We start from the raw sequence: 22,602 nt of genomic DNA, 5'->3' as shown, positions 1-22,602 counted from the left end.
GAACTGGAACACATCGTTCCAAAGACGCAAACTCAACTCAAAACACTTCCCACAATGAAAGCTTAAATCAGAACAAAAACTGTATTACAAATGCTTAAGGCATCTTGGTCGTTAGGCCTCAGATTGAGCACAGACACTTCACAATAAAAGAAAAAAAAAATGGAGGTAAACTTACACACAGACGCATACAATCATCCCTAATTACAAAAGAAACCTGCCTATTGAAATTTGATCGGATGACTAATGTAAGAACTAAAGTTCGGTCTTGGTCTCAGACTGGGTTGACTCCAGATTTTAAATCAAGTCAGGACCACCACTGATATTTTTCCACATCATTAGTGTGATTAGAAGGAAAACGCTACTTTATGAAACAACGAATGACTTCCAGTCATTTGTAATTTCATTTTTTTTCGCCCCTCACTTACAGCCGCAACCTTCCCACCTTTGTCTCAGTTACTATTTAGAGTCACGTAGAGTGATGGCGAAACAGTGAGCTTCTTACATTTATTTCTCTGTGGAACAATAGCAGGTCCATTTTGGTTTGAAGTCACCTTTCCCAAAAAAAACAAAAAACAAAACAGAATGACGGTGAAACTGTCCATGAAACCATCAAAGAGGTCTTTTGTTCGAGTGTTTCAAAGTTCGCAGTCATCGCTGCTTTCCCACGACACGAGGCTCGTCGACCTCCGAGGGAGGAGTTTGTACTCCTGTCAGGAGTCCTCTCCTACTTCCTGGTTGATCACATGCTGGTATCCCCGAGTGCTCATCGGCTCTTTCTGCCAACAAATGACGCCGAGGAGGAGCGCGATGAGGAGGAGGAGGAGACAGCCGGACAGCGCCAGGCTGATGATGACTTCTGAAGACGGGGAGACAAAAAAAAAGAAAAAAAAAAAGAACAATAAAGAACTAAAAAAATGTCCTTTCCTTTTTTAAAATTCTGAGTTGTAATGTGTAAAATGTCACCTGTATCTCTTCCCTCTGAAGGAAGTTGACACTCTTTGTCTCTGTCATCTGAAATCGATGGCTTTGTAATCCTTACAAAGTCCTCTAGGGGGCAGTGAAGGGCGCAGCCTGGTAACGGCACAGGATACGGCTCCACTGTGCTGTCGTTGCGGTACAACATCAACACTGAAGCAGAGCTGAAAGGAGACACAAGAGCTAAAATGAGCGGGTTAATGCATGCTTTTATTTTGAAATGTCGTTGTGGTTTATCCTCGGAATAAAAATTGAAGGGGATATTTCTCATTGAGTTTCCTCTCTTTCTGTAATCAGCTCCTTAACATTGTTGTCTACATGTCAGTATAATGTTTGAGTGTTCACAGGATCCTGTGTGTGTGTGTGTGTGTGTGTGTGTGTGTGTGTGTGTGTGTGTGTGTTTGCGTAAGGAGAGTTGGAAGAGAGAAACGCCGCACACTCAACTCCAAAAGCAAAGAGATTTATTTGACGACGTTTGACAGTGGCTGATGAAGCCCTGTGTGAGTAGGTGCACACCTGATGAAGCTTGGAGATGGACCAAGAGAGAACCAATCTACATGGAAGCGTTCAAAGTATAGAAAGCAAAGTGAAAAACAAAAAAACCCAACATTTTTACATGAAGAAACCAGTTTGCATTTGGAGTCGAGTGTGCAGCTTTTCTCTCTTTCTTCTATCCTATGGTGCGCGTTCTCTCCTCATCTCAATGCGAGAGGAGAGGTGTCCGTTTTTACCTGTTCTCCTCCTTGTACAGCTCAAATATATGACAGGAGGCGTACGGCGGCTGTCTCCCGTTGTACACGTTCAGGCTTGACTGGAGGGCGGCTACAGTAGTGTCATGCTGTGAAGAAAAAAAAAAAAAGGAGACAAAAACACACAGATGGAAATAAGTCTCCCTGTAGTCGCAGTGATGGAGAAGAACGACACCGCAGCGCCTTTGAAAAAAAAAAAAAAACGCTCAGCTGACGAATCCACACAAAACTTTTTGAGCCGTTTGTACTTCAGCTCTGATCCGCAACAAATAAATGTTTCCATGGTTAGGTTAACGTCGTAACTGTCGATCTACCAGAAGGTCCGAACTTAATTTCAAAATAAAAGCAGGGTCCTCTCAGCTCACGACAGTCAAAATAAAAGCTTCTTCTCATGCAAAATACTGTGGTTAAATGTGTGACATTACCGACATCGACCTCAATTTATCTCAAAAGAAATTCAACATGCTTACCGCTGACAGCATCATGAATTTGAGTTTTTGTTTGGGGTCTGGGACGGCCATCTTGGAAATGTTCTTCACTATTTCCCCCAATAGGACACCTGGAAAAGAAAAAAAAAGGTTTATTTCTCCTTCAAACAAGTCTGGAAATATATTTCAGTATTCCTTTTGTCATTAACTTACACACATACGATATAGATAAAACAGTGTTAGAATGCCTGATCTTGTCTAATGGTCATTTTCTTACCTCCCTGCAGCCGGCTTTTTTCTTGTTGTTTGTAGATCCCGAACATTATCTGTGAATGTTGAACAGACAGATTAGACTGTTCTGAGGTAGACAGACCTCCTTCATCAAGTGACGCAAATCGCAGCACGTTTTACCTTGAAAGCAAAATCTTTAAGAATACGGAGCTTCTGCATGACCTCGGGAGTGACCCAGTCCGGTGCCGTCTTGTTGTGACGGGACTGAAATCACACACAAGTGAGCTGTCTGATGTACATGCATAGATATAAACATTTAGGGGTTTTTTTCTAAGCAGACATCCATGGAACATAAGTGAAAAAAAAGCAAAACAAACATTTTAAAAGATTGACAAGAATGACTTCTTCGCCTCTGCTCTGAAGTTCCTGTATTGCTGTGTGTGTGTGTGTGTTTTCTCACCTCACAGAACAGTGTGTCGTACACGCTCCACACCGACTCCACATTCGTCTTGTTTAGTCCCGTTTTATTCCTCACAAACTCGACAAAGTCCTGAAGAGAGGTCAAACGTCATTTCAAAGTTCAGAAGGAGAGCGCAAAACAACAACTGTCGGATTTTGATTTTACACCTTCCTGGGTGAAATCTGCCCGCTATCAGCACATTTACTATACCTTATATGTGGTGGTGATATTGAGAAATTCCTCCGTCTGCTCCGTTTCATTCATCAGCAGCTGGAAGCGAGGACAGTCCATCCTCGGAAAAGAGAGAAGCTACAGGAAGAGGGGCGAGGTTCAGAGAAAGTTTGCAGAATCACTTTTCAGCATTTCTAAAAAAAAAAATAATGTGACGATAGGCGTACTTTCTCTTCACTTTGCGGGACTGTGTGTACAGGTATCGGCTGCCAAATCAAGTCCGGCCTGAAGACTTGCTGTCCACTGGGCGGGTACAGTCCTAGATGACAGACGAGAGAGCGAAAAGAAAGAGTTCATGTGAGGAAGGAAAAAAAAAACGAGGCATTTTTGGTAAGGGGGGAGAGAGAGAGAGAAAGGAGGTCACACCTGCAAGGTTGGCCTCAGCGCTCATGAGGGTGCGATCGTAGTCCGTACTCCGAACTGAGATCTGAGGACAAATAAGATGCCAGCGCGTTTATTTACACAAGTGTTTGACACTCAACTGCTAAAGTCTAACTGAGGATGTCCTGATGGAAACGCCTCAATCATCCAGCCTGTTCAAAATTCCAGCACAAGTAGGAACCCTGTTGACACCCACGTGTGAAGGCGGGTGTCAAACTTTAATGAGCCATTGTCCGCCTGTGAGGGTTCAGGTTAGGGGTGTTTGGGTGTGAATGCACAGACGGGTGTCGGACTACCTCGTGTCGTTCATAAGACTCGCTGAGGAATCCGTCGTATCGTTTTCGGAAGAACTGGCCCAGGTTGAAGTGCTGTCTCATCCCGTCCTGAAAACACACACAAAACACGCCGGTGTGACACTCAAAACTGTCAAGAAAATGCAAAATAATGCAGGGGAGAAATCGCGATGAAAAAATAAATAAAAATAAAAAAATCAGCGATTATTGCTTTTTTTTTTTTTTTCCTTCAAGAATCTGAGTGAATACTTTGTGATGAATGTAAATGAATCAAAAAAAAAAAGGTGATGCTCTGTGAGGGCAGATTCTACCTGTGAGAGCTGTCCAAAGCCCTGTGGCCAGGCTGATTCTTGGTACGGGTCGGTAGGATAGGCTTTGACTGGAGACCTGTCACCATGTCGAAACAACTGGGAGAGAGAGAGAGAGAGAGAGAGAGAGAGAATAAACATCACATGACTTCTCTTTGACTTCACTTCTCCTGAACCTCAGCTTGAAAGCAGACATTGTTCTTTGCAACTACTGAGTCAATGATTTCCCCCTTTATTTACATTCATAAACATCGATCACGTCCTCTGAAACCTTTGCCCTGCTTTCATCTGTGTCACTGGCCGTTTTTTAAAATCCAGTCAGCTGATGATAGGACTCGTGTTTTCCCAGCGTTTGTCCGGTTCTTGATCTTACTCTCCCCCACTTCGACTTTAACCACTTCCGTTTCATTCTCGCCACTTCTGCTTTAATCTTGGCTCGCCACTTTGACATCATCATCGCCACTGTAAATATGTTCTTGCCGAATTGGCTTCACTGTAGCCACAATGACTTTTTTTTGTTTCTTTTTTTTTGAAGGGCCCTCAGACGTCACTGTCATCACTCACTTTAATGAGGCCTTCTTTACTTTCTCAGCAGTTTGAAATCACTCTCGACACTCGCCCTCACTGTAGACACTTTCAAAACTGAAACCTTGTTCTCCGCTCTTTGCAACTTCTTCTCTTGCATACAAAAGAAGGAAGTCGTTCATGTCCCTGACTTGAAATGCTTTTTTTTTTTTTTACAGACACACACATTGAGACGCCGCACAGAAAGGCCCAGTTACTACTGCGGATGCCGACACTAAAGCTTGCTATTCAAGCAGAACGGTTTCGAGTTTCGTTCCACGAGATGTGTTTGTGGTTGTCTGGAGGTGAAGAGCATGCATGGACTGATCTGTCCAAAATAGCAGGGAAAAAAAGTGTGCAAAGTCTATTTGAAAGCTGGATTATCTCCATTTAAAACTCCTAATCTTGTCTACAGCATGATCCATTCATGGCTGTCAGGAGCAACAACAAGATTCAGCTTCCTAAATAGGAGCTGCAATCAAACAGTAGCAAACTACTTTCACATCAGTAAGTTGTGCGTTGACCTTTTTACCCGACTTCCCTCTCTCGGCGTCACGCTTAAACTCAGTGACATGCGAGACACGCAAGTTTGTCGATTTAACAAGGGGGGAAATGTGACTGCATCCAATTTAATTGTAATTCTCACATGTGTGGCAGATTCCATGTCTGTGACACAAGGGAGGGGGGGGGGGGGGGGGGGAGCAGAGGTCGTAAACAAAACCTACTTATCCTAAGGTCAGCGTTTTGCAACGCCTTGCAAGAAAATATCACAGAAATCCCCCAAAACTGTAAGTTTGCAGCGCTTTCTCTGCTAGCGAGGAACAGTGTACTCTCTATGAGTTTTCACCATCCTGTCAGTATCTCTAAACTTTGCATAGGGAAATCTTTATTGAAATTCACAGAGGACTCTCAGATAACATTATTTGTGCCTAAGCTGGAAGTGATGCTGAAGTCTAAGAGGGTTATTCAACATTTAAACCATGCTTATTGAAAATCTAATAAATGTGCAATTACAGCAAACAAAAACAACCAAGTATATCAATCAATGTGTGCTGAGGGGACGAGAACGCCTCAGTAAAGCTGTGACACAAATGCAAGACAATCGCATCCTTGAATTTCACATCTTTTCACCTCACTGTGTCCTGACATTCAGGTGTCAACTTGCAACGACGTGGACCCTTCAGCTCACTGTTTCCCTAACAAGACAATAACTTTTTATGTACCTGACAGCCCTAAACATCTTCCTCGTGAGTTGGGAGGAGCTGAGAACAGGTTCAGGGCAGATGTCAACTATGGTCTATTTATGAACGTGAGAAAATACACAGGCAGAGAGAATGAAGGTTTCTGCATAACCCATATAACAAATGCCTGATAGGAATGACAGCGTAAGAAACATGTGCTTTTGTTTTGTTTAAGTTAGTACAGCTGACAGGTGTAACAGGTTAAGGCAACATAAACATGCACACCTGAGTTCACGTCCTCTCTTCGTGTCTTTTAAATGTCGGCTTTTATAGCTCACAAGCGGTTAACCCCGAACATAAAATGTGCTTTTCTGGACTAAGTTAAAGCTGCTAGAGGTATTTTAAACAAGCCGAATTTGTTGAAATAACCCAATTCTTCTGGTAGACTTCATTCCTGCGCAGACACGTACAAGTGTGGGCAAATAACAAGCGGAAGCACAAGACTTTCGACATTTTCAAACCCAGTTCCGCGAGCGTCAATTCAACCCACGAAGTGAAACAGGGGGAGAGATATGCAGCTTACAGTGGCGTTATGCAAAAAAACATCGTAATGACTCACCACAGTCACGTATGCAAGTTTCCCCTGTGCAGCAGTTTCTCCGCAGAGAAAGATAAATGTTAAAAGAAACAGCAACGAAGCGGACGCCATGTTTCTGTCCGCCCGTCTGACAGTAAGGCTAACCCAAGCTCCAAGTCGAAAGTGGTTTTCCTTGCAGAGGGGGTGTGGGGGGGGGATGCCCTGTCTATTGCATCAAGCTCGCCATTGTAAGGTCGCTCCGCAACAGCACCGGAAGTCCAAGCATTAAACGTGACGCATTCATATTTACAAACTCATACAAGAATGAAGAGTAAATGAAGATGCACTTTAATTAACTTTTATTGTTGTATGAATTTTGATTTTTTTTTTTAACAACATTAACGTCTATTGTTTGGTCAATGATACGTTGTTAAACATGGATTTTATTTTGAAAAAAACGCAAGTTTACCATAGGCGAACTTGATTTTTTTTTTTTTTTTTTTTAAAGGTGATAAACCGGACGTGACGGATATCCAAGCGTGTGCTTGCTTGTCAAAAGTCCTGAAAATTTATAAAAACTTAAAAAAAAAAAAAAGAATTAATAAAAAAAACAGCCCTGAAAATGTCAACAATGCTGGGTTCATTGAGATATTATTCAACCTGTCTATGTTTATTAGAGGATTTTATAGCGGTGCCTTTAGCCTTATAAATCCACAGACTAGAGGAGAATTTGTTTTTAATTCACATTCCCCTAAAAAAAAAAAAATACTAACACCATTAAATTTGAATGTTTGGCAAGTTGTAAAAGCTACACAATGGTTTAAGACAAAAAAATGATTGAGATTACCGAGTTTCCCTTATTATTCAGTTTAAATTTCAACTTTATAAATAAGAGTGACTAAACCATAAACACAAACAGCTTTCATTTGCTCAGTTCCTTGAAAGAAACTGACTTACAAAAAACATTTCACAGAACACACAGGTTCCCGTTTTTCATCTCAGCCACTAGGGGTCAGTGTTGTGTTGGTTTAAATCAAGGGGCCTTTATTATGAGACACTGCTTTGCTGCTCTGAGTGTTTGCTCTGGTTTATTGTTTGAGACTAAAGCAATAAGAAACACTAAGCCTGCATCTTACTGGGAATCTCTTAATCTACCTTTTTTCATTATCATAAAAAAAAACAATATTACATGTAAAAAAAAACAACGTGTTTTTCGGTACTCTGCTTATCTTGTTATGAGGTGACACCTTGCGCTAAAGATGAAGGATGATTATCTTGTAGTAGTTTTACAGGAAAACAACAGGATTTTGTGCTGCTGTTATTCCCTAATTACTAGAATGAATTAAACATCAAGGCTACAACTACGTTGAAATCCTGATATTTGTAAAAGCAACTTTTAAAGACAAAACAATACATCTTGACCTCAGAAATATACTGTTTGACCAAAAGAAAGAAAGAAAGAAAGAAAGAAAGAAACAGTTCAGAGCAAGGTCAACCTCACAATGCTGAAAATTAACCAGTAATGGAAATAATCCCAATATATCCCGCTGAGGTCGAAGAGCCCCTTTATTGCTGATGGGTTTTTTTTTGCTGTCAGAATCTGCTTGGAGAAGAGGCAGAATAGTAGCTTTCAATGAAGATTGACAGCTAAGGAAAACAACTATAGGGCCACATAATATTTTCAAGAGCTTGTGGCACATCACCTGGACCGGAAAACAAGTTAACGATCCCTGTACTGAGACTGAAAACAGACAGATTAATGTGTAAAATAAACCCTGTGGGAAACGATGAGCGCACATCATCCCACCAATTTACTTCAAAACACTGAATAGCAAAACAACACTGAATAGCAAAACAACACGTTACTGCATTTGTAAATTTCCCGCAACGTGTTTGTCAAGTTATTCTGTGTTTTTGCCAAAACACTGAGCAGCAAAACAAAACTATTGGGCTTCCGCAACCTTCCCTCAACCTCTCTGCTTCCTTATTGTGCCTCTTTGCCACTTTTGATGTCAACAATGATCCCTTTGTTCTGTTGGTTCTTTTTGCCTTAGGCTGTTTATAATTGTGGTCAAATGGCATGTGTTACTAAATCCTGGTGGAGGTGTTTGTGTTTTGTTTTTCTGTTGGGTTTTTTTGCCCATATCTCAGATTATAGCTGCCGGCTAAAGCTAAAAAAAAAACTAAAAAAAAACACATGCTGTGGTTGAGTTTAACCCTGGTGATTAACACATACATGCAAAACAGGAAAATAGGCAACGGCCAAATGTCACACAAACACACAACAATAACAATAGTGAGAACAATAGTGATTAGAGGAGTCAGGGATTACACTTAATCTGCAGTATACATGTTTGTTCAAACGGATAGATATGCTCATTAAGGAGGAGTTAAAGCTGGGTTACCCTCCCTGCACAATGACACCTCACCCACAGAGGTGTAATCTGCTTGTTGGGGGATTAGGAAATAGCAATCCAAGTGTATTTAGGTGTGTGTGTGTGTGGGGGGGGGGGGGGGGGTCTTCCCTGCTCTGGCATGACTAATGATTACGAAGATCCCAGAATTACTGACATAATTAGCGGGATGATCTGATGAACAGATGTTTGTGATCTTCCTCCTGTCATCTGACCAGCCCTTCACAGCCCAACACAGTCACTCTGAGCTCGTGTTTCTCATCACTGTAATAAATTAATCTGTTTTGTCATTGATTTTACTCAGATAGCGGAATTAAGTTGTTTTCCCCCCCTTAACTTTAACAATTGTTTGAGCTAAAGGCTGCCAGGGTGCAGAGTGAGACCGAGCAGCCAGATGATGGCAGCATTTCTGCAAACTTGTGATGAGCACTGAGGCTTCTGACGCATTTGCTTTAGTCATTCTCCCTCTGAGGACTGCTTGTTTTTTTTATTGTTTTTTTTTTTTTTTCATTTAATTTGAACGCCTTGTAAAAATGCAGCAAATTGCACCAAAAGCATAAAAGGGAAGATCACACCACGAACAAAGTCTGGCTGGCTCTTTAAAAGCTGCTTTGAACTCAGAATAGAGATATTTTCAACTAATGAACACCATCAGCACTTCAAAATGTTGCAAATGTTTTACTTTTTGATATGAGAGTGAACCATGACGCTCAGAAACGGGACGTAAAGGGTTCAGAACAGAGAGGAATACCCACAAAGGTAAAAATAGGCCACAACACACTTACATAACAAGTAGGACGTTGAGGTTGTTTACAGTGTGCCTCAGAAAATAGATGGCTGCAATGCTGCATTAGGTGGCACATTTCGAATCATTAATCCAAATTAACTCAACTTGGCCAATCAGTAAAAACAAAAACAAAAAAAAACATAAAATACAATTAAAATATATTTTTATTGGGCAACATCTGCTACCTGAAAACATGCAAAACGTGTCCTCGCGAGTTTGTTTTTGCAGATCTCTTTCGTTTTACAGCACGTTATGAAGATTTTTGTTTTTCAACGTGCTTCTGATGATTTCAGTTTCGACATGAGAGCTGTTTGGAAAGCACGGGGCGGGGTCTGCCTGGCTTGAATTATTGAACCAGCCAATCGGCTGCGTAAAAACCGACTGACTGACAGGCACGGCCCCTGCGCGCAGTACGCACCGCCCCTCTATGACTCTGTGTTTTATTCTGTTTTTAGAGCAAGCAGCGTCACATGTTGTTTTTCTCCAGGATCTGACCAGTCCCCCCTGGTCTGGTCTCACTGAACTGTTGCATCTACGGTGGATGACAGCGGACACAGCAATCGGTTTCTGCAATGCATTCGGTTTAAAAAAAAACGGGTGAAATTGGAGTTTTCTTCTGCTTTGAGTGTTGCTGTTTTTTTTTCTTCCCCAAACGGACTCTTCTTATCCGCAACTTGAAAAGAGAAGTGGAGAGAAATGGCAAGTCCTCCAGCGACAGGAGGACACCTGTTATCCAACGGGGCGAATGGAGTGAAGAAGTACGGATACCTGAGGAAGCAGAAACACGGACACAGGCGCTTCTTCGTGCTCCGCGAGCCCACCGAGCGCTACCCAGCCAGGCTGGAGTATTATGAGAGCGAGAAGAAGTGGAGAAACAAGTCCGCGGCGAAACGGGTCATAACGTTGGACTCCTGCCTGTGCGTAAACAAACGAGCCGACGCCAAACACAAGCACCTCATCGCCCTCTACACCAAGGACGAGTACTTCGCCGTGGCTGCTGACAACGAGCAGGAGCAGGAGAGCTGGTACACTGTGTTGACTGATCTGATAGCTGAGGGGAAAATGTACGACAGCCCCGCTTCCACGTCCTCTTTAGTGGGTTTTGAGGAATCCAGCTATGGGCTCATTACTCCAGCTACAGCAGTCTATAAGGAGGTATGGCAGGTAAACTTGAAATCCAAAGGCTTGGGTCAGATCAAGAACCTCACTGGAGTGTACAGGCTGTGTTTGTCCAGCCGAACCATCAGCTTTGTCAAACTGAACTCAGAAACAGCTGCGGTCAGTTTACAGCTCATGAACATTCGCAGATGCGGACACTCTGACAGCTTCTTCTTCATAGAGGTGGGCAGGTCAGCGGTCACCGGGCCTGGGGAGTTCTGGATGCAAGCCGAGGACCCGGTGGTGGCGCAGAACATCCATGAGACCATCCTGGAGGCCATGAAGGCCATGAAGGAGCTGTCTGAGTTCAGGCCACGCAGTAAAAGCCAGTCCGCCAGCACCAACCCCATCTCTGTCCCCACCAGACGCAACCTCAACAATCTCCCCCCAAGTCAGACCGGCCTGGTCAGGAGGTCTAGAACAGATAGCATGGCGGCCACATCCCCGGGGAGAAAGTTCACTTCCTGTCGGGTAAGAACGGCGAGCGAAGGGGATGGAAGCGTGACCCGACCTGTGTCCATGTCCATTTCTGTGAACGGAAGTCCCACCAGTCCGAACTCTGGAAACCTCAGCAGGTGCCACACCCTCAGCAGCGGGCGCACCTGCCGGATGCTCGAGTCCTCCTCCAATTTGCATCATAGCCGGTCCATGCCGGTGTCCAACTCCCCTCCTGCCGCCTCCAGCCCCATCAGTATGTCTCCCAGAGCCGGGGCTAGCATCTGCACTCCGGACAAAGCAAGGCGACCCTTCAGCTGCAGCGCCTCCATCTCTGGCTCCCTCAGTGACACCGGCTTCATGCTGTGTGACGATTACAGCTCCAGCCCGGGCGAGCTGAAATTCCTCCCCCTGACTCGTAGCGACACCCCCGACTCTCTGTCCAGCACGCCTCCGTCCCGTGACATCGGCGACCCCTGTGGCTACATGATCATGGAGGGAGCGAACGGCGGCAGGTCGGGGCTCGGCGGCGAGGGTCTCGCGTTTGACAAGGCGTACCGGAAGCGGACGCACTCCCTCACCACGCCGCGCCAACAGAGGGTCGTGGCGCCGCTGTCCTCGGCCTCTCTTGACGAGTACACCCTCATGAGGATGGCCCACGGGCAGAACTCTCACTCTGCCTCCCCCAAAGTGTGCTACCCAGAGGATTACGGAGACATTGAGATCGGTTCATCCAGGAGCTCCAGTAGTAACCTTGGAGACGATGGCTACATGCCAATGACACCAGGTGTCGCCTCCCAGTCAGTTAAGGTCGATAACTATGTCCCCATGAGCCCTATGTGTGTCTCAGCGCCGAAGCAGATTGTCAACCCCAGGGTGCATCCGCAGGCGGCGGCCAACGGAGGTTACAAGACCAACTCCCCTTGCAGTGGCTCGCTCGAGGACACCGGCTACATGAGAATGTGGTGTGGATCCAAATCTTCTATTGAAAGCCCGGACAGGCACGGCGAATACATGAACATGTCACCTGGTAACCCACCTCCTCTCCAGACCCCCCCTGACTACTACCTGGGGCTGCTGGCTGCTGATCCCGCGTCAGTTCGGCCGTCTTACCAGGCCGGCTCCCTGACACTTCCTGCTAAACTTCCCGCCCCAAAGAATGAAGAAAGCAACCAGTACGTGCTGATGAGTCCTCAAAGTTTAAGACAGAGGCCGGGGGAGTCGGACTATTATTCGGTGATACACCCAAGTCAGACCTCGCCGCTGAGCCCTTCGGTTCCCTCGCCAGTCAGGCATGGCCGTGCAGAAACCCTGCCTTACAGAGGGAGGCTCGGCAGACCCAATAGACTATATCTGGACACCCTGAGGACCCTGCCAAGCATGAACGAGCACCCTCTTCCGGGGGAACCTCGGAGTCCTGGTGAGTACATCAACATCGACTTCAGCAGCCCCAGATACTCCCCGCCCTCGACCGCCTCCACAGAAAGCCGCTTTTCATCTCTCGGATCCAGCGGCGGCGGGCCAGGAAGGTCGTCTCTGACGGACTACATGAACCTGGAGCTGGGCTCGCACTCGCCCAAGGAGGCTGACACTCCTGCCAAGCGCTTGAACACACTACAAGAATTATCCTTGTGTCCCTGCTCGGAGGAGGGCGGAGTGTACCATCTGGATAAGGAGAAAGGGGCTCAGGGCCTTGGTGGGGATGTGAAAAATGACTACACTGAAATGAGCTTCGGGATGACCAGCTCACCTCCTCAGCTTGTTCCTCAGAACGCAGCAAGGTATGTACATCTGTTGTGTTGAGGGAGGGGTCAAGGGGTATGACTCAACACACTGAATATATCCTTTGCAATTTCATTTAATGTTGAAAAATTTGAGGCTCTTTTTTCACTTGTATAAAAATGAATGCACGTTGCTGAGTGTTTTTTTTTTTTTTTTCAAAATGTGTTCTCCAGCAGCCAGATTAGCAGAGAAAGGCAACTTTCACTGGACGACCAGGGAGTCCCAGAGAGCATTGGGGTCTTCCTGCTCGGCTCCGCCTCTTCCTCCACACTGGACCCCGACTGCTCTGCCAAGGTCATCCGCGCCAATCCGCAGGGACGCCGGCGCCACAGCTCCGAGACCTTCTCTGCCACCGCCACCGTTACGCCAGTCTTCCCCTCTTTTGCACGCGGGGACGCTTTGAAGAGGCACAGCTCGGTGGAGAACATTTCATCCCGGAGCAGCGAGGGGTCTGACGAGGAATACGGCAGCCCGGTGAGCCAGCAGAGCACGGCCAGGTACCCCAACGGACTGAACTACATCGCCTTGAACCTGCTGGACAACAGGGACGTGGAGAAATGCGAGGACTTGGCCGGCTTCAAACCCGCCAGCAGCTGCAAAGGTGGCATCCATGGATTACACAGCTCGCCATATGTCTGTTTAGGTTTCAAAGAGGCTGCAACTACTGCCAAAGGTGAGTGAGGTTAAAGTCAGATGTTTTACTGCTGAAATCCTTCATTTTTGAATTCCTGTGGGTGTTGTTGTCCTAAAGTACGGATCAAAGTATTAGAGGAATGTGAAACAAATCTTTTCAAATTGAATTTTAGAACGGAGAAAAACAGTTGTGTTGCACAGTCAGCTGGAGGAGAGAAAAACAACAAAAATGAAAGCAAACCTGCATTTCCTGTACAGTCAAACTCCCAACTGGCTCTGTGGATTTCAACAACACGAGTAGGTGGTGCTGATGTGGCCTTCGGGTGTTGCTTCTAAGCTGGTATTTATAATGTGCACTTCATGTAAGCAGAGCAGCATTTTGTGTCGGAGCGTGAAGAAAACGGGAGGAATGTCAACTGGTTTGTCGTTTGTGTCCGATGCACTTTTTTTTCTCTTTTTTCTGCTGTGTTTTTGTAATTCAGCAATAGCGACGTTTCCCTCAGCATGTGAACGCAGCACGAGGCTGGCTGTGAAACGTGACCGGGGCTGGGAGCTCTGAAGTAAACAAGCACTATGACAGAGCAGGACGCTGCCTCGCTGCCTTGCTGCTGTCGTGGGATGACAACACTAAAAATACGCGAGTAGATTTTAGGACTCCACCAGCGCTTGTTTGTTATGAATGAATGAAAGTTGTTTGTGCAAAAGGCGGCGAGGAGAGACGGCATAGTCAAGATTACCCGGAGTATGAAGTCAACTTTTAATGATAGGCTATGAAAGGTTTTTTACTACTGCTTGTGATTTACTGTTGTCTTGTTTGTTGAAAGAACTCCTTGAAGCTAATAGGTAAGCCCTCTCGTCAGTCCTAATGGCACAACAAGCCCCAGGCATTTCCGGCTGTTGTTTTTCAGTTGGGTAAGCTTTAGGATGTGTTGCACATCAATATGACCTCTATAGACCCCTCATTCCCACCCTCCAATGATCAATACCGTGTCTCAAAATAACCAAACAAACAAAGCGGTGTAGACGGAGTAAACGAAGCCCACGATGTTGACATAAAAGCCAAGTTTGACAATCTGTCTTCTCGCTGTGAGCTCACATGTGTTTGTGAGGATGATGGGGGGGGGGGGGGGGGGGGGGGGGGGGGGGGTGTACGCTGACATGTGAGGCCCTAGCAGGAGTGGATATGTGTGTGTGTGTGTCCTTGTAGGCAGCGAGAGAGGGGAAAACAACAAAGTGGGTGAGTTGCTATGTGGCCATCAGGTAACTGGATGTCATGGTCCACATTCCTGGCAGAGCAGGGTTTGGAAAGTTGCTTTGAAAGGGGGGGAGGGTCTGTTTTTGTCACGCTTCTGAATAGAAAAGTGCCTTTTATTTCGCCACAAGGCCCCTGTGTGTTGAAAGAGAAGTTATACTGTGTTTCCCTTTTGCTGTGTCGAAGCAGAGACGCTCTTTCAAACATCACCGATGAAATGGTAAATTAAGAAAAACGTGCTAACGTGGTAAAGAAAAATCAATTATCTTCGAGGTTCTTTGATCGAATCAAGTCTTTACTTCCACATGCTTGACAGTGAAATGTACATGACTCATCATTAAGACTCATTGTTTTTTTAATTTGAATGGGAGTAAACAGAATCTATGATGGCCCGCTGCATCTTTTCAAACAGTAGCTAAATGGACAAAAGGACTAATACCAACATGTGGGTGCATATTTGGTTTGTTTTTATTCGAGCAGTGTGGGCTTGCACATGTCCTCGACTCATGTTTTGATGGAGTGCAAAGATTTTATTGGCACGAATAAATCTTGTTGAATACAAATAAGTAGGGAGTAGGAAAAGGCACAAGCACATACATGTGGACTGTAGCACGTACGCATGCAGCAGTGAGGGCTGTTTTTCTCTCTTAGGGATCCTTTTTTTTTTTTTTTTTTTTTTCCAGTGGCGTCGCCTGCATCCGTGAACACTTGGCAGAGATGTACCGTGAGAGAGAGAGAGAGAGAGAGAGAGAGCGAGCGAGCGTCGACTGTTTTGTTTTCCAGTGCTGCTTGCTGGCCTGTTTGTGGAAGGGGCGAATGAATGTGTGCATAATGGTTCAGCATGGCACGTGCACGCCACTGCCCTTCTGCCTCATTAGGCTGTTCACTTAGCAGAAGTAAGACAAGCAGAGAGGGGGAGATGGAGCACAGCCTCGCATGTTCAGTAGGAAAAAAAAAAGGAGGAGGATGGGGGGGACTCTCTGCTTTTTAAAGCAACAAACAAACTCGTTGGTGAGGCCCTGCTGAACCAAGGTGCATTCTGGGAGTTCAGAAGCAGACCTGAAGGCTTGTTTATTGGATGCTCAGTCCCGCAACTTGTGTGATGAAGCGGGGTGAAGAAGGTCGAAGTGCTCGTTGGGGATTTTTGGCGCCAGGCCCAACTTGCGGACATCTTTGATTTCATGTTTATCAGGGACGTCATGTTGGGGACTTGGACCATTTGTTCTTATTTCTTGCCCTGCCAAACCCCTCCTCTGATCATAACGGATCAATTGTTGCGACTAACAAAACCCATAAGTGAATTGCCCCACAGGGACAAATAAAGTTTTTAATAATTTGAAGTCATCAGCCTTTGACATCTGGATCTGTTTGCCCTTTTTTTAGCCGTTCACCTAAAGTCACCTTAGACATCTTAATGCAGGCATCAGGTGTTTGTATTTTTTACCTTGTTCTGTCAGCAGAACAGGATCCCATGGGACTTTGAGGTAGTGTTTACCTCCTCCCTGACCCAAAGGTGTTCACCTCTTTCGGTTGCCCTGGCTAGCCGCAGCTCAGCCAGGTGGATGTTCTGTACCAGACTCAGATTAGCCAAGTCAGCCGTCTCTGTTTGTTTCCCTTCTCTCTCCGATTAATACCTATCTGGCGGTGTCAAACAGCTCCTGATGCCTCTGTGACGACTTAAGAAGCTCTATTTGCCTAGTGAGATTATTCCCAGTGTCGTTGGGTTTATAAACATTTCATCATCAGGCATCATAGTAGGTAGAAAATAAAGGATAGAAGGACTAAAAAAAAATTAGTTTTCTGAGAAAAACTTTATTTTCCAACTCCTCTTGCTAGCATAGAAGAATAGCGCTAGCTTACAGTGTATGCTAACTAGCAGGATATGCCAGCAGTAATTTTTTTTTTTTGCAAATAGGCATTTTTATGGCTGTTGTTTTAATCAACAGTTTAAAAAAAGAAAAAAAAACACAAAAATCTAAGTATTTAAGAAGAAAATTCTCTTTGGCAGACACAGGATGCAAAGAGTGGCTAGCATTAGCCTAGCTTGTTTTACAGGTATAGATTTAGCATGCTGAACCAGCGGTTAACCAACATAGCATTAATATTGAATTCATGCAGGGTTATTATTGGTGCCAAAAGCTGTCATATAATAAGAATTCTAACATAATATTCTGGCACACTAGTAGGCCTATCCGAGGGGTCGTCAGTCGGTGCTAATGCACCAGTCTTGTTATTGAACTCAGTATCAGGAAGGAAAGCGTGCATCGGAACATTTCTTGGAAAAACCTAAGGGGGCTTTAAGATTGGAGGTGCCCTGCTGTGACACTGTGAGTCCCTCCTGAGTGCTAGTGGCAGATGGCCACTCTCTGGAGGGCAAGTGGGGGGGGGGGGGGGGGGGAAGTGGATTGGGGGCTAAACACCTGCCACGCTGCACTCTCCTGACACGCACACAAACCATCTCATTACACCAATTTCCCTGCATATGCCCACTCTTGCACATAAATGCATACATACAACGACATCCCTCTTCCAAGTAAACACACATCCCCACCTCCTGACCATCTTTCTACTAATGACAGCCCACCATCTGCCGCACCCACAGGCTACAACGAGCATGACCATCAGCATTGTGTAGGCCTATGTGTAATTTATCGGTCAGATTAGAAGCATTCGTGTCCCTCCGCTTAAATCCTGCTTCCTCTTAACATCACGTAGGCAGTAGTATTTTCAATGATGTCATCGCAGATAGGAGGCAGTGGGTAGATCTAAAATGCACCCAGGGCCTGTTACGTATAAATGTGTTATTTACATTTCCTGTGCAGTGAGCGAAAGAGGTCTCGCTGCACAGCCATGCATCCCTAACTCATCCCCTTGCTCTGAGCATGCTCAGTAGACACTCTGAGAGGGAAAAGGAGGAGAGAGTTGTTATTTCAACACATTTCTCTTTAGTTTTCATGCAGATTTAAAAACAAGATTTACAGAAAATGCCATTTTTTACTTTATAGGAAAAAATAATAATTACAAATCAAAAAGCTATTTTGCATGAATTTTTTACAAGGCTTAATTAATACCACTTTTTTCCACTGCTGGAATGTTGGCTCATATCATAAGCCTGATAAAACCATGTGGTCCTTTTATAGCTCTCTTTGTTCGAGCATTTGTGGATTTACCCATAAAGGTGACACCTGATTTCATCCATCAGACTGATTGTCAAATCCCGTGTTGCTGCGTCCCTTCACACTGGGGTCGGATGCACACACGCGCATGCACACACACACTGTTAAACAGTTTATTGACATCCTCGCAGACTTGCATTTAAGCTGAGATCTGGCAAAGCAGTTGCAGGAAATCCAGAAATGCCATGTTACTTGATATATAGAGAACAAACATGCACACGTAACACCGCAGGCTCTTGTGTCAGAGTTTCCAGGCGATGTGTGTGTACGTGTAGATGTGTGTGAGTGTGTGTCATGGTGCAAGGCAGGAGGGGAGGGCTAAAGTAGGGCGGGATGTTCCAGACAGAAGCGCTAGCTGCTAGATAACTGCGTGGCCAGCGTTCCCCACATTTAGCCAGCCACGGCTCTAGATGAGATTACAGCCTCTACAGGCGAGATTAGACGGCCAGGGGTAGATCAGCAACTGACAGTGGCTTCTCCACATGCAGCAGCTGGGTAATACCTAATGCAAGGTGTGGGCATTTGTTCCCTGCCTCCTGTTTGAATTGAAATTGTTAGCAAAATTGAGCACAAATGGAGCTAAAATCATCTCTGTGGAAACTGGCTACAGGATTACATCTGTGCAGCACTTAAGACAATGTTCCCAAAAAGTAATATCCCCTCATTGATCTGCTTTGTCCCCAGGAATAGAGTCAATTCATACAAGGGACATACATTGCATAACATAAAATACTAAATCCTTACTCTTATCTAAGGATTAAGTGACTTAACATACATTGTTTATTAAACCATCCTTTATCCTTTTTTCTTCTGGAAAATATGGCTTTTAAGCAGTCTCTTTTAGATGTGACAGCTTTTGAATTTTAAGTTGAAATTGCTTTTTTGCTCTTGGGAACCAGGCTCTGTAGAATCTCTAAGTCCTTTTTTTTTTTTCTTCTCTGCCTTTCTGTATGTATATCAAGGATGCATCAGCTACTGTGTTGCTCGCTGGTGCTCCTCTGCTCAGCGTGTGTCCATAGCAACGCGACAGGAGACCCCCAACCCCCATCGCTCGGCTTCCCAGATTATGTAATTACGACCGTTGCAGAGCGGGCTCCCATTTCTGGCCTTTTTTCACCCATCACCAGTCCTTCATGGGCTAAACAGCTGGTGAAATGACATAAAACGTGATAGGATTGGGAGGGGGTCGGGGTGGAGGGGCGGCCAATTAACGTGCCGCTGATTATATACAGTAGAATAACACTATGTGCATGTATGAGCAACAATTAATATTTTATCTTCAGAGTGGTTGCTTTAAGTTTTCTTGTACATTTAATTGTTTTACCTTTTGTGATGGATCATTCGATCATATTCCTCCAATGGAGTGGACTCATTGGGGTTTTTTTGTTTTTTTATGTCATGTGCAACATGCAATACAGTTGAATGCTTACACTGTTGTTTTTGTGAACACAAGAAGAATGGGGAGTTAATTACACATTTCCACTAACGCACCATTTCTCTCTGGTTGTCTCTTTCAGACTGAAGGACTCCTCCACCCTCTGATTGGTGTCTTCACTGAACTGCTGCTCAAAAACAAGAAGTGAAAAAAAAACAAAAAAAACTATGACCTGCCACTGGGCAGAGACTGTCTGGACCCTCAGTGACACTCACACACAAGTGTGTACACGCACTTCAGAAACAAGCAGGTCACCATCAATGCATGTTATGAACTTCGCTGAAGGCAAGACAGGTGTGTTGCGTGTGTGTGTGTGTGTGTGTGTGTGTGTGTGTGTGTGTGTGCGCGAGCGAGTGTGTTGGTGGGTGTGTGCGCTGTGTATTGTCAGTCTCATGTTCCCTGCGCTTTCAGAGGCCACTTCTGCTCTGACCTAAATCTTGGCGCAAGCACAGAAGCAAAGATAGTCAAGACAATAACAAAACTCTAATGGTACCCAGATACTGTTTATTTACTTGAGGGTGGTTTTATGACTGCCTGTACGAGTGTGAGTGTGCGACAGAGAAAAGTACAACCAACCGGTATGCCAGTGAAAAATGAAACTTACGAATAAACGGCCCAGGGAATGATGACACCAAGGTACACTGAGTAAATAGCTATATTTAGAGTAGATATTTTATTTATTTTTGAAAGATGAATGTCTGATAAAACAGACCCAATGCCTTAATGTCTATATTGTCCTTATGTTTTCTATGAAATAAGAGAGAAATATTCTATTTCGTTATGTCTGTTTGGACCTGAGTCTCTATATTGTTATTCTGTTCATATAAGTAAGACGTCGAGCTTAATTGAAATGTACAGTACAGTGGGGCTGCTTAAAATCAGATTTATTTGTATTAATATTAAAGTATTTTCTTATTAATAATTTTTATTTATTCTAACCTAGTTTTATTTTTGTCCAATCAAAGAGCTGGACTTAAAGAAATAATTTTCTAAATGTCTTTAAGAGTTATGCATGTTGTTAGCTCAGACCCTACAACACCAGGCATCTGAATGCACTGTACCTCCCATATTTTCCTCAGTCACTTGAGCCTGAAGACCTCACACACTCCTACCTTCGAACCCTACGGTCTGCTGTGAAGCTTGAAACAGGGCGTCCTGTCGCGAATTCATTTTGACGGCACAACTGTCTCGTTTAGGTGACGATGCAGGGGTGGAGGCAGCGAAAAAAATTTGAGACATGGGGGGGGGGGGGGAGATACCGCAAAGAAAAAGAAGTGGAAGAGAGGCCAACAGCCACATCTGGCACAATCCTGGAAGTTCAGTAGAGAGCCAGCTGTCTAAATCACAGACACCATTGAAACAATCCAATCCGACTGTGCGGCAGTACACATTAAAGCAAGCAATTACATATCGACAGTGACAACGATTTAGCAAAATGCTTAGATATGGCATTAGCGGTAATCCAAGAAGGCAGAGTTGTCAAATCAATGAAGTGTAAAATCATTATGTCCCTAATGTTTACTTACATGAGCTACCACAAGATACTGGTTGACTTTAGCAAACATTAGCGACTCGTTAAACTAAATAAGCTGGCAGCCGATTTCCTCAGCTGCCAAACAGTCATTTGTTTCTTAAAGCTGTAAGATGGGAAATGTCTTATTTCGACTTACAGCCACATAGCCTCTCTTTTTAGTCTAAGTCACCTTTTACACAACAGTAGCCACTGTGGCCACAAGAAGAGATTTCAAAATATTACCAAATTTAAAAAAAACAAAAAATGCAGCTGCTTTGAAATTCCAAAATGGCTGCCAGATGTTACGTGAACGTTTTCTTTCATCTCAACCGTGCGATCTTTGCGTTGCCCACTCTGCCGACTCCGACTGGCTCGCCACCCCTCTTTTAGTGTACAGTAGATTGTAAAACTTTAAACCATGTCTGAATGTATTGCTGAGCTGGCGGAAACACCGCAGAAGCATAATGTGGGAAATGGTTTTCACAGAGTCATCTAATATTGGAGCTGTACCACACGAGGATGTGGTATCTATTTATCTTCACAGTTTTGAATGTGTATATTGTGTACATAAGAGAGTTTAACTAAAAGAAATCTATTGAAATTATAGAGTACTTAGATTTTACCTTTGTTGCGATGATATTCCTGTGTAAAGACTTTGGCTACAGATTTTTAAAAAGGGGGCGGGGTTTTTGCTTTGGGCTTGTACAGTGTATTGTATGCTTTTCTCCCTCACAGTGTCTGACTATATAAAAAAATAATCAGTCTATTTTATTATAGAGATCTCTTTGCCTTGTCGATACACTTTACCCAAATGGCATATGCAATAGTGACATGAAACAATCTAGTTTACAACTGTGGAACCAAATGTAACATTACATCTTTTTTTTTTTTTTCATTTCTTTTCATGTCGAGCAGAAGCTGTTCTGCTCCTTGTACATTTCTCTTTCTGTCAAGTGTTTTGGTTTTTTTGTCGCTTGGAACTTTGTTCTTAACACGTCTTGGAGCGCTTTTCTGAGTCCATGGACGGACCCTTCTTTTACAGATCGATCTTGGATTGGCCTCTGTCCGACTGTATCATTGTCTTCCATTGTACATACTTCAATATACTGTTTATTGTGATGCTCACAAGAGATGATTATGATTTATAAATTCTGGTAGTTGAGTATTGCTTTTGTCTGTATTGATTATGGATAGCAACCTACAGAAATAAATAAATTTATTTAAAGAGGTACCACTTTGTCTGTGATTTTTATTTCCACAAGTAAAAAATCTCGTGCAGCAGAAAAATCCAGTTTACACAGTGTTGACACAGGAGCGATGTGGTTACGAATTGTTTCCTCCTCTGTTAAGTGATTCTTCAGAATCTCCGTACATGTACAAAGGATGGCAAAACTATTTAACTTCAAAAAAATATGGAAACCATAAAGAGACTTCACATCCTGCCTTTATCCTCCCCCCCTTAAGTCACTGGATAATCGCATGTTTGACACACTGCCTAATAGCTTCTCAATGGTCTCACAAAGAGGAGGATATCCGACCTCCGTCCTGTGGAGAGTGAGGAGCTGAACTTCCCGGCCAACACTTTCTCTCGCTCTCTCTCTCTCCCTCTCTTGAGTGTTTTTATTTCAGTCAGAGTCCA

At 44.2% G+C, this 22,602-nt stretch overlaps 2 protein-coding genes across 2 annotated transcripts; one reads left to right on the top strand and one right to left on the bottom strand.

Annotated features, from left to right (window-relative positions):
- Nucleotides 1–62: 62 nt before the first annotated feature.
- On the bottom strand, nucleotides 63–6,632 carry acp2 (acid phosphatase 2, lysosomal). The gene is made up of 13 exons (XM_079336225.1): nucleotides 6,421–6,632; nucleotides 4,060–4,155; nucleotides 3,752–3,838; nucleotides 3,441–3,501; nucleotides 3,242–3,333; nucleotides 3,054–3,152; nucleotides 2,844–2,933; nucleotides 2,564–2,647; nucleotides 2,430–2,478; nucleotides 2,195–2,283; nucleotides 1,707–1,813; nucleotides 964–1,139; nucleotides 63–856 (listed from the first exon to the last, which is right to left on the bottom strand). The coding sequence occupies exons 1-13, from the start codon at nucleotides 6,508–6,510 to the stop codon at nucleotides 711–713; spliced, it is 1,266 nt and encodes a 421-aa protein (XP_079192351.1). The 5' UTR covers nucleotides 6,511–6,632; the 3' UTR covers nucleotides 63–710.
- Nucleotides 6,633–10,010: 3,378 nt separating this feature from the next.
- Nucleotides 10,011–22,194, top strand: LOC306818560 (insulin receptor substrate 2-like). The gene is made up of 3 exons (XM_079336221.1): nucleotides 10,011–12,953; nucleotides 13,128–13,627; nucleotides 19,533–22,194. Exons 1-3 carry the CDS (start codon nucleotides 10,276–10,278, stop codon nucleotides 19,535–19,537), a joined length of 3,183 nt encoding a protein of 1,060 aa, XP_079192347.1. The 5' UTR covers nucleotides 10,011–10,275; the 3' UTR covers nucleotides 19,538–22,194.
- Nucleotides 22,195–22,602: the final 408 nt, after the last annotated feature.

The sequence above is a fragment of the Symphodus melops genome, assembly GCF_947650265.1.
Source record: "Symphodus melops genome assembly, chromosome: 23".
In the NCBI taxonomy this organism is placed as follows: domain Eukaryota; kingdom Metazoa; phylum Chordata; class Actinopteri; order Labriformes; family Labridae; genus Symphodus; species Symphodus melops.
The sequence above is the reverse complement of the archived record's forward strand: the minus strand, read 5'-3'. Positions and strand labels throughout refer to the sequence as shown.